Source organism: Phascolarctos cinereus, unplaced genomic scaffold (assembly GCF_003287225.1).
Source record: "Phascolarctos cinereus isolate Bilbo 61053 unplaced genomic scaffold, phaCin_HiC Scaffold_4;HRSCAF=312, whole genome shotgun sequence".
NCBI lineage: Eukaryota > Metazoa > Chordata > Mammalia > Diprotodontia > Phascolarctidae > Phascolarctos > Phascolarctos cinereus.
Window position 1 is genome coordinate 310,407,336 of NW_027555847.1, and position 18,169 is coordinate 310,425,504.

Consider the following 18,169-nt stretch of genomic DNA (forward strand, 5'->3'; position numbering starts at 1 on the left):
TGTAGGGGATTCTCATATTTATATACATGCAATCCTAATCTCTCTCTTGAGCCACAGTCATTTATCACCGACTACCTCAAAGATATCTCGAGCATAGTGTCCCAAAGGCATCTCAAACTCAACTTGTTTTTTTCCTTCTCTTGCCCAGTTTCTTGCGACTGCTCCTTATATGTCATGAACTCAAGGCCTTTTAATGTCCTATTTTCCCTCCTCTCAATATTATCTGCTTTACCAGTCTTCTTCATCTGTGGCATCCATATGTGGACACAATACTGTGGCTATCAGCTTTCTGTTCCTGGAAGACACAGCTTTCTTAATGTAGCCCAAGATTGGTTTAGCTGTTTTGACTACTGCACCTCCCTGCTGACTCATACTGAGTTTATAGTTGACTAAAACTCCTAGTGGGCTTAAAAATATTCTAACTTTTATCACTTATTTCCAGAGAGAGAGAGTTAGTACTTGATGCAATCCTAGGAAAGGTATACTCTCCCTGTGGTTTTACCCAGTATCTACACTGAAGTGGAGTTCTCAGGTACTATCTATCCAAGCCTCCTCCATCTTGTGTTGTTGGAGTTGATTTTTGTACACACGTGTAAGTCTTCACATTGATCCCTGTTGAATTTCATTTTATTAGCTATCATTCAGTTCTCTATCTCAGCAGTTTTCAAACTCTGGTCTGTGAGCCCTAGGGGTCCCTGAGATCCTTCCAGGAGATCATTGAGGTCAAAACTAGTTTCACAATAATATTAAGTTGTTTTAATTTTTGATTTGGCAAATATTAGTTGATATAATACATATAAACAAAAGCCTTTTTAGCATCCTCAGTAATTTATATAAGCAAAAAGGAGACTTGAGATAAAAAGTTTGAGAATTGCTGTTGTATCCTTTCAAAACATTGTTAAAACTTGACTGTGTTTCCTGTGTGTTAGCCAACTCTCCCAGCTTATTGTCATCTGCAAATCTGATGAGTACAAGCCATCTTTATATTTATCTAAGTCATTGACAAAACTATTAAATAGCATGCATTGAATAAAGATCCCCTGAGGTAGTCCATTGTTGACTTTTTGCCATGGAGTCGAACCATTAATAACTATATTTTGACTCTAAACAAATGGTTCTTAATCTGTCCTATTTTGTTATCATCAGATCTGTATCTTTCCTTTTCCCCCCACAAGAATAGCGTGAGATACTTTATCAGAAGTTTTGCTAAATCTAGTATACACCATTTACCTCATCTACTAGTTTAGTGATCCTGTCAGATAAGAAAATGAGTTTGGTATGATGTGTCTTTGATGAAGCAGTATCAGTTCTTTGTAATTACTACTTCACTTTCTGAGTGGCTAAGTGGCACAGTTGGGTAGAGCACTGGGTTTGGGATCGGGAAGACTCATCTTCCTGAGTTCAAATCTGGCCTCGGACACTTACCAGCTCTGTGACCATGTGAGGTCACTTAGCCCTGTTTGCCTCAGTTTCCTCATCTGCAAAATGAACTAGAGAAGGAAATGGCAAACCACTCCAGTATATTTGCCAATAAAACTCCAAATGGGGTCATGAAGAGTCTGACATGACTAAAACGACTGAATAATGACAGTTCTCTTTATAGATGTTGGTTAACCATCTCTTTGATAATCTTTATTAAAATATTCCTAGGAATCAAAATCAAGCTCATTGGTTTATAGTTTGCCAACTGCATTTTCATCCCTCTTTTGAAAATCAGGACAGTGTTTGTCTTTCTCTCACCTGATGATCAGCCTTTTTGTGATAACTGAACTTAGCTGATCATTAAATAAGAGTTCGTTGTTGTGTCTTTTACCCAGTGCCTTTCTAAGTGGGTAAGACTTCTCTGAACTTATGCTCATTATCATGGCTAAGCTTTTTGGAGAGTCAGGCTGACTCCCAAGTTCTGATGAGGCATTGCCCATAGTATGTGCTTACATGGTTTTCTAAAAAATGAGCATTTTGTTTTCTTCTTTTCTTTTTTTAAGGCAACTGGGGTTAAGTGACTTGCCCGGAGTCACACAGCTGGTAAATGTCTGAGGCCAGATTTGAACTTAGGTCTTCCTGACTCCAGGACTGGTGCTGTATCCACTGCGCCATCTAGCTGCCCCCAAAATAAGCATTTCTAACAAATGAAATGTATATACAAATAAGGCCACTTAATATTCTAGTCATTAGTATTAATTGTAAACCATGACAAGTTTTTCACTTTTTTTATTATTATCTATCTGTTCATTGACCTTCTCAAACTTTACAAGTTGATGGACTAAAGTAATTTTCATAAGAAGGCTGGAGGCCATTTGAGGGCCTCACTCTTGGTCCTACCTGGGGAGGAATTACAGAACAGCAACAGAAATTTAACTTACTTATTAAAAATTACAGGGTCACACATGCTTAAGAAGGTTCTACTAGAACAAGTAAATAAACCTTGATTTCATATCTTACAACAACTTAATTTCAGGAGCTTTGTGTATATTCACCAGGAACTTGCATACTCCATTTTCTTTAAGTTATAGTATTACCACACTGTTCTAAAATGTAGAGCATAAGAAAATTCAAGTGAGAAACTTCCAGACTTCTAAGAATAGTTTTATTTTTTAACATTTGTCTAATCTTACAATTTTTTGTGTCAGTAAGAAATACATGGTTCTGGTGCTAACTTTAACTGCCTTCATCTTCTTGAAGCAATTGATGATTAATTCTCTCATCTTGAACTGATTCTGCTTTTATTTTGTTTCTTGTTATGTAAATTGATAAGGTAGACAAGAAATTGAGTCCTTGAATCTTACATTTTTTATGTGACTTTCATCTCTGAAATTTGTCTTTGATGTCTTTTTGTTGCAAAACTTGAAAACATTTTCTCCTAGCAGAACAGAAGTTTGTATAGGTGTTAAATGGACCCTTGAGGTCAAGACAGACCCTGTACCAAGTTTCCCAGTGTTTATTTGACCAGCATCACCTGTTCAGTCAGCATAGTACTTATCTTAGAGATACTTACATGCTCTAAATTCCTATGTAAATTAACGAAGTTATAACATACTATAATTTGATAAATTTTATCATACTCTTGTAATTATATTTATTTATAGACAAACTGAATTTGTTTTATTATTTGTGGAGACCAAATTCCCATATTTCTTTGTTTTTTCTCATTACATAAGTGATCCACATGGGAGTAAAGGGATGTGAACTTACACAACTAATTAATACTTGGGCCAATTTTTTATTTACCATTTTTTTTCAGGGGAGGATTGTAGGAGTTAAAAAAGATAGTTGAGTTTTTTCTTCATGGTTTGTCCTCTGGATCCCTCAGGTAGTTAGGTACCTGCATGACCACAAAGTACCACATTGTGGAGTTCTTTTCTTCCCTTCCAAAACTCGGTGGAGAGTTAATGATGATGGAATTCTCTTCCTCTTCCTAACAAAAGAAATAATTTTATTGTAAAAAATGTTTGTAACTAATAAAAAGGAAGTTCTTGTATGTAAAAGGAGGGATTTGAACTAGATGAATGTTAAGGTCCTTTTTTCTCTAAATCTAGTCTTTGAGGGAAACGTCCTCTACCCAGCAAGAATTATAGGTCTGAAGTAGAAGCTAACATGGCCTCTTAAGAAATAACAAATTGCATTAATTTAATTAGTATTTACTTGGATTGTATTGTGCCCTTAGCACTGTGATAATCACTGTTGGAGAATTAAGTGAAGTATAGAAGAGCAAGTTTCTGGCATTCAAAGAGCTTTGCATATCCTCTGATAGGGAAGGAAGAAAGATGAATGATGATTCATTTTATGGAATGAGAGAAAAGAAGAATGGTTTGTGATTAAATGCCACAATGTGTGGCACAGACAGCGTTATAGTAAATATAATTCTATACAAATGTTTCAAAAGAGATGTCAGTCAGAGTTTGAGTCTAGGACAAGCTAGAAACAGAATTAGTTTGGGTTGGATTGGGGATGATAATTCACTGTCTGAAGTAAAAGGTTCTTTACCATCTCATCTATTCCTTTCTCTCCCCAGTGTTGTCCCAGATAAATGAGAGGAGGGGTGATCTCCAGTTGATACTGTATAAATCTTGCTTGTATATAGTCATTTGAATTTTGTCTTCTCCATTATATTTTTAACTTCTTGAGACCAGGGACTATTTTTTTTTTACTTTCTTTGTATCCTTAATGCTTATCACAGTCCCTAGTACATGCTTAAGAAATGCTTGTTGACTGACTGACTGACTAGTTAATGGTCAAAATCAATGCTAAATTATATGAAAGGATAGACATGAGAAGACATAGCTTTTAATTATAACAGCTCTAACCCAGACAAAGTTTTGATCGCTCAGAATGGGAAATAGATTAAAGTAATCAACGATGATAGTGATTATCACCATTTCTTAGAGACAGTGTAATAGGTCTGACTGTTAAGGGAATGTGAACCAAAGACATTTACTATTAATGAGAAGTTTCCTACATATGAACTTTTGTCCATGTGAGTTCTAAGTTGCTTTTAGATTGGGCTGCCAAAGATTAGCAGATTCAATGCTCTCTCACCAGAAGAGGTCCCAGAAAAGCCCTGAAATGGCCTCAGTCAGCAGTCAGTTCATCTCTTTGTTAAATAGAAAGACATGGCAGCAAAAGGCAATACCAATGTAGAATTCAAACTCATTTGCAAATATTACAGAAGAGAATGAAAGAAGTTAAGAGCAGAATCATCTAACAAAACATAGAGCATATTTGATAAGCCTGCAGAAAACTTAATGAAAGGCTCAGCTAAACCTGATCATACTTTAAAGCATTCATGGATGAAGTATGGAGATAAATAGACGTGAAGTGGGACAGATCTTCCATTGTTTCCAGAGTTATCTGTTCTAATTGTGACAATGCTGGAATGATCACATCGGAACTCTATCACTCTAGTATATGATGTACCATGTGAATAATTGCCAAGATTATTTAAGACATTGGGATCAGAAAAAAGCACCTGAACTTGACCAAATGTATTCAGAAAAAAATGTATCTGAAGCTATACAATTTTAGGGGCACAGAGGGCTCATTTTTAAAAGACAGTTTAGAAGGAACTGTTTCCTCCCCCTCACCATCAAAATGGAGAGAAAACTACACTTTTACCTAGAAAAAGTGACTGAAAAGCTTCATCCCTATAAAATCTTTGTGAGAATGTTTTATGCACACATTGAGAGTTTTCTTGAAGGAAAAATAATAAGGGGATGGGCATGTTTTTGTAGATTATTTTCTACATAGAATCCCATCTTCACAATCCTACAACTAACTAAAAGGTATAAAGAATGTAGGTTTACACTGTGGGTATTGTTTGGTGATTTTAATAAAGTATCTGAATAGGATAATGTGCAGTCATGGAGCATTTTTTTTTAATTTAAAATTTTCTTTTTTATTGTGAACTCAAGGGATTGTCAGCAAATACAAACATTTCAAGATGCAAAGAACAGAAAAGCTATGTATTGCTTAAAAAGAGCAATGATTGTTGACTTCTTTCAAGCAATGTTTCTCCCCATGTGTATATTAAAAATCATGACAGAATTGATCATACCACCTTCACAATAATTCTGTTCAACAATTCATTTAGTGCCAATAGCAAAAGAACCACAAAAAAGACCTAAGTTCACTCAAGGTGTTTGCCAGTGTAATGAAGGAACTCTTACACAATGCCCAAATAGAAACATTTTGTACTGATGGTCAGTCAGCCAGTCAATCAGTGAACATTTATCAAGCACCTACTATGTGCATCAGGCACTGTGCTAAACTCCGGGGTTACAAAAAAAGGTAAAAGACAGCTCGTGCTCCCAAAGAGCTCAGAATCCAGTTAAGGAAACAACATGCAAATAATTATGCACATTGTACAGGATAAACTGGAAATAATCAACAGAGGGAAGATAATAGAATTGAGAGGGCCTGGGAAAGGCTTCCTGCAGAAGGTGGGATTTTATCGGCACTTGAAGGAAGCCAGGATAGCCAGTAGACACGGATGAGGAGGGAGCCAGTGAAAATGTCCCTCCGGGAGATGGAGTGTTCTTTTTGAGTAACAGCAAAGGAGGCCAGTGTCACTGGATCACAGAATACATGGTGAGGTACAAATTGAAAGAAGACTGGAAAAGAAGAGAGTGAGGTACATTATAAAGGGCTTTGAATACCAAACAGATGCTTTTGTATTTGATCCTGGAGGGATGGGAAGTCATGGTTTGAGGTTCTTGTAGATGAGATTGTACTAATTTAGCTATGATTCATAATACTAAAAAAAAAGTCTCCCTCAATGAAATGCTTAATTATTTAAAGGAGATTTTTAGTATAGGAATTCCTTCTAACCGGGCAGATTTGAATCTCTCTCTGTAATTCATTAAGTCCTAGGAAGTTGCACAGAAGTTAATCAACATTTCCAAGAACTAAATAGTAACTTCTAGAAGCAGAATTTGAACCCGTATCTTCTCAAATCTAAACCCCTGCACTCTGTCGATAAGCCATGCTGCCTCTTGGCCTAACTGTTATTCCTTGATCAAAACCAAAGTGGATATTGGGCATATGTACCTTGGGCAAATGGACAGTGAGGAGGGCCTACAACTTAAGAGAAGGAAGAGTCTGGGTATACTGAATTTGGGAAACTGGCCTCTTTATCAGCCCCAAATTGATTGCTGCTGCAACAGCCCATTTTTTAAAAAAAGCACCCATATTATTTCGGTAATGCTGTAGAGCCATAAATCATGGAACACTGTAAGTGCAGACAATCAGAGTCATAGGCAGAACAAAAGAACAATCAGTTGAAAAGGACATTGAAGGTTGTAAGAGTTTTACCAAAAATGATTTGCCTTTGAGTAGCAGTGTAAAAGATGGGCCATTTTTTTAGTGAGATAAAAAAAAAAAGATGTATTATAACAAAAAAAAAACAAACAACCAGAAACCAAGGAAATAATTTAAATATTACACATCAACAGAGAGTTGTGGTGGTATGGCTGAACTAATGCCCATAGAAGATTAAAAGAAAAAGAGGAAATCTTCCAGTGTTTTTGGTGGATCTTTTACAGAGGTTTTATGGAAAGTCATGAGTAAGAATCACACGTCAGGAAGGCTTTCTAGGCTTGAAATCTGCCTTAAAAGCTGTAGTACCTCCCTTTTAAGATTAAAGAGGCATGCTGGTCAGTTTTCACAAAAACAAAACTCCTTGTCCTATAGAAATAGCATTATGAATTCAAGGATCTATTAAAACTTCTTTTCTCTTTTATTCAACAATGTAGATTTTACAGCTCAGGAAGTCTTTAGTGTTATGTAGCATTATTTCCAAAATACAGGGAGATAATTTTAAAATAAGAAGTTATACTTTACCCTGGTTGTTTATCTTGCTCAGAAAAAAAAAATCTTCTGTGCTACAGAACACTTAGCAGAAATTCCTTTGTGTTAGGTCTTACATGAAAGAGAAAATATCTTCTTGGAATAGTCATCAAACTTAGATTCTTGAGTTCTAATCATCCTCTGTTCATTGTAGAAGAAGAAAACATTTGAAGAAATGTTGCTTTGTTGTGTTTTATTGGGCAAAAAATTTGGCTAAAAATAAGTACACTTCCTAACTGAACAACTCAATAATCTTGGACAAATGAACAAATTTCTTTGTTCTCCATCAATTAAATTAGGATATTTTACTTACCTTTTCAGTACTTCAGGGATTGTCTTGAAAATACCTTATATGATTTTCACAAATCCTTCTCAGTAACTTTGAAAAACATTACTGTACATGGATGAATTTGTTGATTTTTTTCTTTTGTTTTTAGTGTTGATTTTTAATTCATAGATGTTTAATAATTTCATTTATACAAAGTTCAGGAATATCGCATCTCAAACATCTTCCAGTCTTGTGGGAAATAAACTTCTGGAGGTACCCTAAAGTTATATGAATATTACATGTTAACCTTCCTAATGGTACATTATGTTGCCTTATGAAGAAAATTTTGCTGTAGGAAAGCAAGACTCTTCCAAATGTCTTTGCATTAGAGGAATGATCATTTTCTCGTACTGGTGCTATGACTTTTCTTACTGTTGTTTTATTTTTTTATAGTGTATTTTGGGACCTCTACTGTGCAGCTCCAGAAAGACGTGAAACATGTGAACACTCAAGTGAAGCTAAAGCCTTCCATGATTACGTAAGTCCCTTGCTGTTTGAGGAAGTTATATTGACATTTTTCTTTTTGAATTAGAGGGCTTGAAAAACCAGTTGTATATAATGTATAGGTTCTTGTTCACTTACATTTCTATTTAATACTGTGGTTATGCTTTGGTTTTGGGAAATTGCTTTTTAAAAATCAACAAATCATTACCATCTGAGTTTTGATGAGCATACATAGGGTGGGCATACAGTTACAATTCTAATTTATTGAAGTTACCTTACTTTGAAACAAAACTGATATGTGTAAGTCTAAATTTACAAAAATTAAGGGATAATTACTCAATGAAAAGATTCTTTGATGTACGAATCATTTTGCCATAGGATTACTAAGAAACAACTCTTTCTGCATTTTACTTTTTCTTTGCTTTATACAAAATTTAATCTTAAATTGAATCAGCTCTTTGAGGAACATATTGCAGCAAAGTACATCTCTCTCGAAGTGATTGTGTGGAGTAAGGGACAACCATAGATAGGGGCTTGGAGGTTGTTTTGCATCAATATAAATGTGTAGTTTTAATTGTAAAATTTATAAGGGAATAAAATGAGACATTCCTTCAATTACCTTGAATATACACATGTCTATTGTAAATGACCAAGAAGGGAGGGGACCCCCAGATTATGCCCAGAGATCTGATGGTACTAAGTATCAGAAATATGAAGAAATTTGGGTGGACAATTTGACAGAAAATTTGAAAAAAACACAAGGATTAAAGGAAAACTGAGTTGTTAAGGAGGGAAAGCAGTAGTTGCCGGGGAATCAGGAAAAATCTAGAAGGAAGTTAAAAGATTCTATGAAATGTAAATAGGGAGAAGTGCATTTCCAGTATTTGGAGTTGCCAGTGTGAAGGCATGGAGAACGGAGATGGGGTGGTGTGGAGAACAGAGAAAAGTCCAGTTTGACTGAAGCATTAGGGCATGAACCAGGTGGTAGGAGTTGATATATAAAGAGACTTCATAGATAAGTTGAAGCCAGGTTTGTGAAGGGCTTTAAAAGCCAAATAGAGGATGTCTGAAGAATGGGAGTCTGAAGTACCTTGCAGTTTCTAAATATATGATTATGTGATATTGATTTATTCTTTTAATGTATCTTTAAAATACTTGCTTTATTTCCCAAATGACATAGCTGTCATCTTGGGATTATTCTACTGTGGGAATTTTCATCTCCAAGTAAATAAGTGGGAAGGTATCATTTGACTTACAGAAATTTGTGTTGCAGCCAGTATTTTGGGAACACATCTGCTCTGTAAAATAAGGTGCATGTGTACATTTGATGAATCAAATGCCTGTTATTTTCCGTGAAAGGATGATTAGAATTCTCATTACATCTACAGTATCAGAAAATGATCAATTTAATTTTTAATGAACAATTGTAGAAATGTTTATAGGTGAGGAGGAAAATATTGAGTTGGAAAAATACTTCCTGTAACCTCCTTCATTTTAAATGAAAAATTTCAAAACATTTTGTTCAGAGATGTGAAGAAATGGCAAGAAAAAAATAGAAGAATGCTTCTGTTACATAATCACTGCTATGATAACTAATCCTTATATATATATTGTTGATGGTTGTGATGGTGGTGGTGTTGAAGACGTGTGATTTCACTAATTTAAGGAACTCCTTCTACCCATGCCAATGTACAGCTGTTTTGCAACATACACATTTTGAAACGTTTGTTCATTTAATTTGTGTTTAAAAATTTACTGTATTTCCCAAGTGACATTTCTATTATATCTTGGGACCCAATTTTTCCACTGTGAGAATTTATCTCCAATTAAATCAATAGTACAGCATAATTTGATTTACAGAAATTTCTGTTATAGTGAGAGAATCCTCTTCCCTCACCCTTACTCACTCTAACCCCAGAAAGTTTCTCAAGGCCTAGCAAAGCTAGTCCTCAGAGAGCAAACATGTTCTGTCTCTAGTGGACATCCCCCCTGCCATTTGTGTCATCCATCCAGTTTCTTTGTATTTATTTTATTTGTGTACATGTTTCTCTCCAATAGAATGGAAACTCCTGAAAATCAGGCTTCCATGCCCCAAACCTAGTAGGGGCTTAATAAATGCTTGTTGATTGATTGCTATAAGCCTTTCTAGTTGAGTAGAATCTGCCATAGCTTGTGCTCTTCAAGCATGGCCATCAGAACTAACAGATGCCTCCATCCCATGATGAGGAAAGGTAATAGGATTTTGTGAAGGACTAGATTTCTTCTTAACCTAGACCTGTAACTTCATTGGGATAGAGAATTCCTATACCTCTCCCAATGCTGGTTGATACCAGCTTTGAAATTTAACAGCCTTAGAGACTTGTGGAGGAGGGTGGGGCACTGAGAACTTCATTGCCTTGTCTAGCTCACATAGCCATCATGATTAAAAGGTAGGACTTGAACTCACATCTTCCTGACACCAAGGATTATCTCTGTCTGCTACAGCAAGCTGCTTCTCATTTTATATGATAATTATTCATAAATATAAAAATTCCTTAACATAATGAGTAATTTCTGGACCTAGCAGTTGAAATTTGTGGTTTTGACTAAATCTTTCCTACTCACAAATAAATCCCTAGAAATTTGCAAAGAGCTTTTTGAACTTAGTGAATTAATAAATACACTATCTGAATTATCATATATTTGTGATCGGTAGAGTCCTAATTAATAATTATTTTATTGTGCTAATCAAGGTGGACATCCCGAAATTATGGTGATAAAACATGTTTTGATGTCTCTAGCCTTTCCTTCCTCTAGTGTTTTTTTTTTTTTCAGGCAACTAGTGTCTTCTGATAGCCTTCTTCCTCTGATCACATATGTCACTTTCAGGAAGTATTCTTTATGCTAAAGTATAGCAATAACTGATAAGCTCAAAGTATTTGAATTTGAATACATCAGATCTTAGGATAAAAAAACCTTTCTGTTGTTGGAAGTTTCATTAATCAGTGACCAATGAAGAAAAGTAGTTTTGGGGAGCAGGGAACCTTCTATGTACATCTATGTATAGCCTCCTTAGTCTACTTTTAAAACCATTGCTGATAGTAGAGTAAAATTTCAGTTTTCTACTCTTCCTGTCTTTGAACAATTCTGGAGGGTAATTTCAGAGCTCAGGTACATTTTTTAGCTTAACTTTTACCTAGTAGTTACCCATACTGTCAACCTAGCTTGGGGCTTCTGGAAGGTAAAGTAGAAACCCAGCCTCTGATAGAGTTTCCATGTTTTAGGGTTAACCGTGCTATGGCTGCCCACCAGTACAGATAATCAAAAATCTGACTACTTAAATGATTTCCTACATTTTATACTTTGTTTTGTTCTCATCAGGGCTTGTAAGTCTTCACAGGTAAGGTGGAAATATAATGCCTGCAGGGTTGTAAACAAACATTTGCTAATTGCAATATTTCTTATAGCCCATGCCCATCAGAGAACAAAGTTCCCTTGAAGAGAAGAGTAGTCTAGTGTCAGGAGATGGGCACGGTTGAATGTTTTAATAGTAGAACTAGACGGTCCTGAAAAGTACCTTTGTCGTAAAGCCAATCTGTCAGGTGAAAGGAGGCTTCCATCTGATTAGTTATCATTCTATCTGATCATTAGATTAATCACATGGAAACAATGAGAATGTTCAGCTTTGACTGAAAATTTCAATCTTTTGTACTTTCTGAGGGTTTTTGTTTTTGTTTTGAATCAGTGATTGAATGCTTCTCTACGTTTGAACTCTTTAGTAAAGAGTAAGGCAGAATATTCTGAGAAAAGTTCTAGTACCATATTTGTCCCTTGATCCAGACTCTTTTCTTGTTCAGTTCCTCAATGAGTCTTTTCTATTTCCATGGTCCCTTTTTGCTTTCATTGTCCTTCGTAGTAGAAAGATATCCCCCTCCCATCCCACTACAGGTACCTAACTATCTGATACAATGATTTTTCTGGACTTGTCACATGTCCTTCAGAACCAAGTATAAATGCCACTGGGTTCTTCTGGGCTGTAGTTTTCCAGAGTCACCACAGTTTCCAGGACTGTTGGGGCTCAGAGGTGTACAGCATGATTGCTAGGCACTCAGGCCCTCTTCAGCTAAAGTGACATAAGACTATAGGAAGAGATTTTTGTGTCTTCTGAGAAGTCATTGTATTGGCAGGGTACTTTAGTTTTTATTCTCTAACTTATTCTACTCTTGCTTTCAAGACTATTAACATAAAACTGGCTTCTGATTCCGAAGATCTGGCTCCTATACTTGGAGCAGTAAGTAAAATGCACCCAGCAAAGTGCACATTTGCTTCTTCACTTCTTTCCTTACTCATTATGTTAAGGAATTTTTATATTTATGAATAATTATCGTATAAAGCAAGAAGCAGCTTGCTGCAGCAGAGATAATTCTTGGTGTCAGGAAGATGTGAGTTCAAGTCCTACCTTTTAATCATGATGGCTATGTGAGCTAGACAAGGCAATGAAGTTCTCAGTGCCCCACCCTCCTCCACAAGTCTCTAAGGCTGTTAAATTTCAAAGCTGGTATCAACCTGCATTGGGAGAGGTATAGGAATTCCCTGTCCCAATGAAGTTACAGGTCTAGGTTAAGAAATCTAGTCCTTCACAAAATCCTATTACCTTTCCTCATCATGGGATGGAGGCATCTGTTAGTTCTGATGGCCATGCTTGAAGAGCACAAGCTATGGCAGATTCTACTCAACTAGAAAGGCTTATAGCAATCAATCAACAAGCATTTATTAAGCCCCTACTAGGTTTGGGGCATGGAAGCCTGATTTTCAGCATGGGTATAGAAAAAGACTTGGAGTTAGGAAGACCAAGTTTCAAATTCTGCCTCTGACACATATAAGCCATGGGTTTGTGGCAAATCGGGTCACTTCTCATTGCCCCAGGCATTCTAAAGCAATTCTCCATTATAAAATTTGCTGACATTAGGGGGAGTCCATTTTTTTTCAAGGCTCAACTCACTGCCATCTCTTCTGTGAGATCTTTCCTGTAGTTTTTAATTACCCAGTAAACTACTAAAATAAAAAGTGTTTTCTGAGAGTTATAAAATCTCATGGTTGAAGTGGAGCTCAGAGGAAGGGAACTGCCCGTACCTGAACCAGAATCCCATCTGCAATATCCTGACAAACCTCAATACAACAATTGCTTAAACACTTTAGGGAAAGGGAACCTGTTGCTTCCTAAGACAGCTCATTCCACTTTTAGACAGCTTTCATTATTAGGAAATTTTTCCTTGTGTACTTAGAAATCAGTGGTATCATCAGTAGGAGTAGTGAAAAAGTAGATGCATTAATGGAAACTCATCAGCTGTAGTTCAAAATGGAAGTGGTCCTACAGAGTACCTACGATAACTGTTCTGGAGGCCCCCGCACTAGAAGAGAATGCATGTAGGTACAATACACAAGGAAAAATTTCTTAAAGGCATTTATGAAGTAACATTGCAAGAAAATTCATAATAGGTCATTTGCCCCACTATTTGCCCTCTATTCATTCTTCCATAATACATGTAAAGTAACAATGGGGACTTGGGAGCATGAATAGTAATAAGGGGCACCTCTTGGGAACATACATGGGCAAGAATGCATATGTGAAGGGCCAATTCACACTTCTCATGCTGCAGGACCACTTATGTCTTCTGGTGATGTAATCATATCCCTCTTGTGGGCCTACTCCCTACTGGTCCTACTCCATTCTATATCTCTTCTATATACATTTCTCTGCTGGAATTCAGTGGTCTGTACTGATTGGGTACTGGCAGTAAGGTGCATATCCTCCACTGGTATCTGCTAGCCCCATTGTAAAATTAGCGAATATAATGTTCACTGGCCTGTTGCTTACCTGGGCTTGTAAAGCATTTCTTGAGTCCTTGTTGTAGGCCAGAGATAGTGTGGCATAGTTTTTGGACAGCTGGCCTCAGAACCATGCAAGACCAAGGTTTCAGTCCTGTCCCTGACTCTTATGGGCTCTGTGACCCTGAGCCAATTCTCTAAGACTTAGCTGCAAAGAAAGTGTTGACCTGCCTTGGTAAAGGGAGTTTCCTCATCCAGAAGTTCCTTAGAATGTAAGTGAAACCATAGGTCATACCCTGTCCCTACTGTATGTCAAGAACTCTGCCAGACACTGGGGATATAAATACAAAAGTGAGACAATCCCTGCCCTTCAAGGACCCTATGTTCTGGTCAGGGAGCCTATATATTTAGGTAGGACCTTGTGGGAAACAACACTGGTGGTGAGTGGAGACAAAGAAGAATTTATTGATATGCCCTTTATAATAGCAATATTGCAAATAGCTATCTAATTAATTTATTACCAAAATCCTTTCTTGCTTAGCATGAAGATATAATTTAGAGGAAACAGAAGTTAAGTTGAGAGGCAGCTAGGTGGTACAGTAGATAGAGCACTGACCCTGGACCTCAGATACATAACACTTACTAGCTGTGTGACCCTGGGCAAGTGACTTAACCCCATTCCTCCCTCCCCCCCCAAAAAAGAAGTTGAGTCAAAGTCATTGTTTTCCACCTCTGGTCTACATTCCTGCCTTTATTATGCAGATCTTTCAGGTGCTAAGCCTGGTTGCTTTGATACCCAGAAAAACCTCAGTCACCACCTTCCCCAAAGCAGGAGCCATTTTCTTTTCATTCTCTACCCAGTGCCTTAAGCTCTGCTATCTGGGCCCAAGTAGAATAAGGTGAGTCTCTTTTTTCACATGTCAAGGCCTCAAATGCTGAGGATTATAGATCTGTGTCTGGAAAGGACCTTGTAGTTTATCTGGTCCAAGATGTCTAGGGTCAGAGGGCCCAGGTCCCAATCTTAATCGAGCTGTTTATTAACTATGTGATATTGAGCAAGATGTTTAATCTCTCTGTACCTCAGTTTTTATTTCTCTAAACTGATTTGATTGGACTTGTACATCATCTCTGTAAAATGAAGTGGTTAGACTTGTGTGACTTCTGAAGAACACGCTATATCAAAATCTGTGATTCTAAATGACGTACTGTCCTGTTGATGCTTTCTAGCCTATCAATAAATATACTTCCTAAACCATACCCAGAACTGACCACAGTACTTTAGATGGGGTCTGACCTTGGCAGAAAGTATACTTGGGCACCATTTTCTCTCTTAATGTAGCCAAAGATTGCATTAGCATTTTTGGTTCCCACATGATGTTCTTCATTCTTTCTAAGTTTGCCTACACTTGGGTCTTTTTGCAGGACAGTTATTTGGCTGCACTTAGACTTGTGAAGTTGATTTTTTTAACCAGGATATAAGACTTTACATTTATCCATTTGAAATTTTATCTTGGTAGATTTGGCCCAATCTTCTAACATGCCAGGATCTCTTCAGCTTTGTGTCATTTTCAACCTGGAAAAGAATTTCAGTACTGTTTTCCCCAGTGCGTTGATATGCAAGGTTGTGAAGGTTGAGGGAAGAAAAGGGAGGATAGTTAGGCAGGGACCATAAGGTGAGAAGAATGTAAGCACCATACTTACTAAGTTTGTGCCCTTCTTGCATTTGCACATCTCGATATATAGTTCTATTAATGCATCTTGCAATTATTGGGGAAGAGGGGAAAGGGATGTGTGCTTTCCAGTTAGTATAATTTCCTTGCAGACACAGGCCATATCTTCTGGATCATAAGTTCCCCCAGTAGTCTGCACAAAAACATCATTAATAAATGTTGAGTTGATTCACACATAGGTTGGCAATATTCAAGATTTTAAAAAATAATTCTATATTTGGATCTTTCCAGAATATTCAATTTGGAGAATCATTTTTGCATATCATGCTGCTTTGATTATATATAATTTCTTCACATTTCATTTCATTCTTAATACAGTATCTGTTTTATTATGTCATTAGATCAAATCTGTGGGACAACTATTTTAAATAAACATGTATATTTAGAAAAATATACTTTTATATGTTCAACAGTTTTCTTGTTTTAAAAAAAGGAACTAGATCCTAATTAAGATTGTAATAGAGACTGAAAAAGGCATCTATTTTGGAGTTAATAAATGGCTGAGTTTTTGAAAACGAGAGCTATATTGTGGTTCCAGAAAGCAATTTACATTGAGAGAAGCAACTTTGCTTCCTTTTATGTTTGTCCACTTTTTTTTTTCAAAACAGTAGCTGACAAGGCTTGTTATATACATTCTTTTCTATACTACTGTACTTTGATCAGGGTAGAATACCTTTGAAATACATGATTTGATTAAACAAACATTTATTAGTCACTTGCCATGTACAAAGCATTATGTTGGGAATTGAGTCTTTGCCATTAAGGAATTTATATTCTTCTAGATTAGATGAGATTTTATTCTCAGTTTTTTGTTAAGTACAGTATATAAAATTATAAGCAAAATAATTATTTGGTAAACTATTTTTAGCAGTTGACTTCCATGCTATGTCAGTATTCTTTATGGCAGTCTCAGGAAGTGGGGGGAGAAAAGGGGAGTGGTGAAGGGATCTTTCAGTAAGGAAAGTGCCTCTAACCATAACAGATCTGTAGCTACTTGGAAACATACAGTTTTAGAGATTTGCTAGGGCCCTGAGAGATTGTGATTTCTGATCCTGAGATGGGCTCTCTACTATGCCATACTGTGTCTCATGGCAAAAATGAAAGTGAATTATTCTTTCTAAGGAATCTAAATATTTGTCTTATGCCATGTTTTTTTTAATTCCCTATCACTTAATAATTCTTGACTGTTCCTTCCTTCCTTTTGTTTCTATCATACATTCATTTCTTCCTTTCTGTCCTTTCCTTGCCTTGATTCTTCTTTATAATATCATAACAATTGTATATTAATGGTCTGAATTATATTACCTAACTTAAAATACGTGTACCAGGGGAGAACCTAGAACTTCATATCTTCTTCAATGTTTGGTACACATTGTCACCGTTCCAGAGATGGTGATAAAAGATAATTACTTTTATCTTTAAAAAAATCCAATCTCTTGACATTCTTAGGATCTACTAAAAATGCAACAGCATTACTACTATTAGAGACAATTTTGGTATAAAGACATTTTAACCTTTTTCTATACTCAATTTTCTAAAAGTTAGGCTGTTATCTTTAGAGGGTTTTGTAGCAAATAATCATTCTTGTAATAACAGGTAGTGATAATGTACTGACAGAATTCTCTATCATTAAAATTCATGTGAAATCTGGCTTCCTCCTCCTACCTATCCAAACATATTTCCCACTTTTCCTTAGCACAAACCCCATATCTAGCTAAGCCCATCTGGTTTTATATGAAAAAGCAAAATTTTTTAAAAATTAAGAATATAGTAGTTAGTGCTGATCTTTAGTAAAATTTTTAAAATTAAAAATAATATTTTTACCAATGGGCTTTGGAGTAGCTTCCTTTACCCTCCATGGAGATCTCAATGGTTTCAGTCCCTCCTCTTCTCTGCTCTGAAATTTCCCTCTTGCTGTTGACTTAGTAATCTTTAGTCTAGATGGATTACCTGAAGTAAATTCATTAGCTGATTGTTTAAGCTTCCTTACCCTTTAGGTATATAGTATAGCTACATAGCTACCTAACTCCTGTTCTAACTTGGAATCTCCCTGTTTCCTTTTCAAACTTTCATCAAAGAAGCCTCAATTCATATGTAAATCATTCTCATGAAACAAAGATAATGTATATGTTGAAATAAATAAATGAAATCTGTAACATTGTGTTTTAGAGGATCAAATCTCTTAGAAATGTATATTTATTACTCAGTCAAGCAATTGCTAGGATGATTGTTGACTCACATGGATTCCCCTTCCCAGTTAGGGATATAAGGTTCCCAGTTAGGAATCCTATAACTTATGGGAAGTCTAAGGGTCTATATACTTTTTCAAGAGGCTTCTAGGGAATTCTTAGTAGTTATTTGCAATGTAACTATACATCTTGTCTTATAGCTATAACTTAAGTACAGGGATTTTAACTGAAAAGGAAAATAAGTTAAAAATATACTTATGATATGAAATAATGAAATATCAATAACATGCAGCCTCGGTGACTCCAGGATAAGATAAAGGTGTTACAAA

General features: G+C 36.1%; 1 protein-coding gene across 5 annotated transcripts in view; it reads left to right on the forward strand.

Moving 5' to 3' along the window:
- Positions 1-18,169, forward strand: part of SSBP2 (single stranded DNA binding protein 2) — a 414,697-nt gene that overhangs the window by 166,472 nt on the left and 230,056 nt on the right. For all 5 annotated transcript variants that reach the window (XM_021007765.2, XM_021007760.2, XM_021007774.2 and 2 more), the window contains one exon: positions 8,063-8,147. In XM_021007765.2, the coding sequence (XP_020863424.1) occupies positions 8,063-8,147 (85 nt within the window). The remainder of the gene's footprint in view (positions 1-8,062; positions 8,148-18,169) is intronic.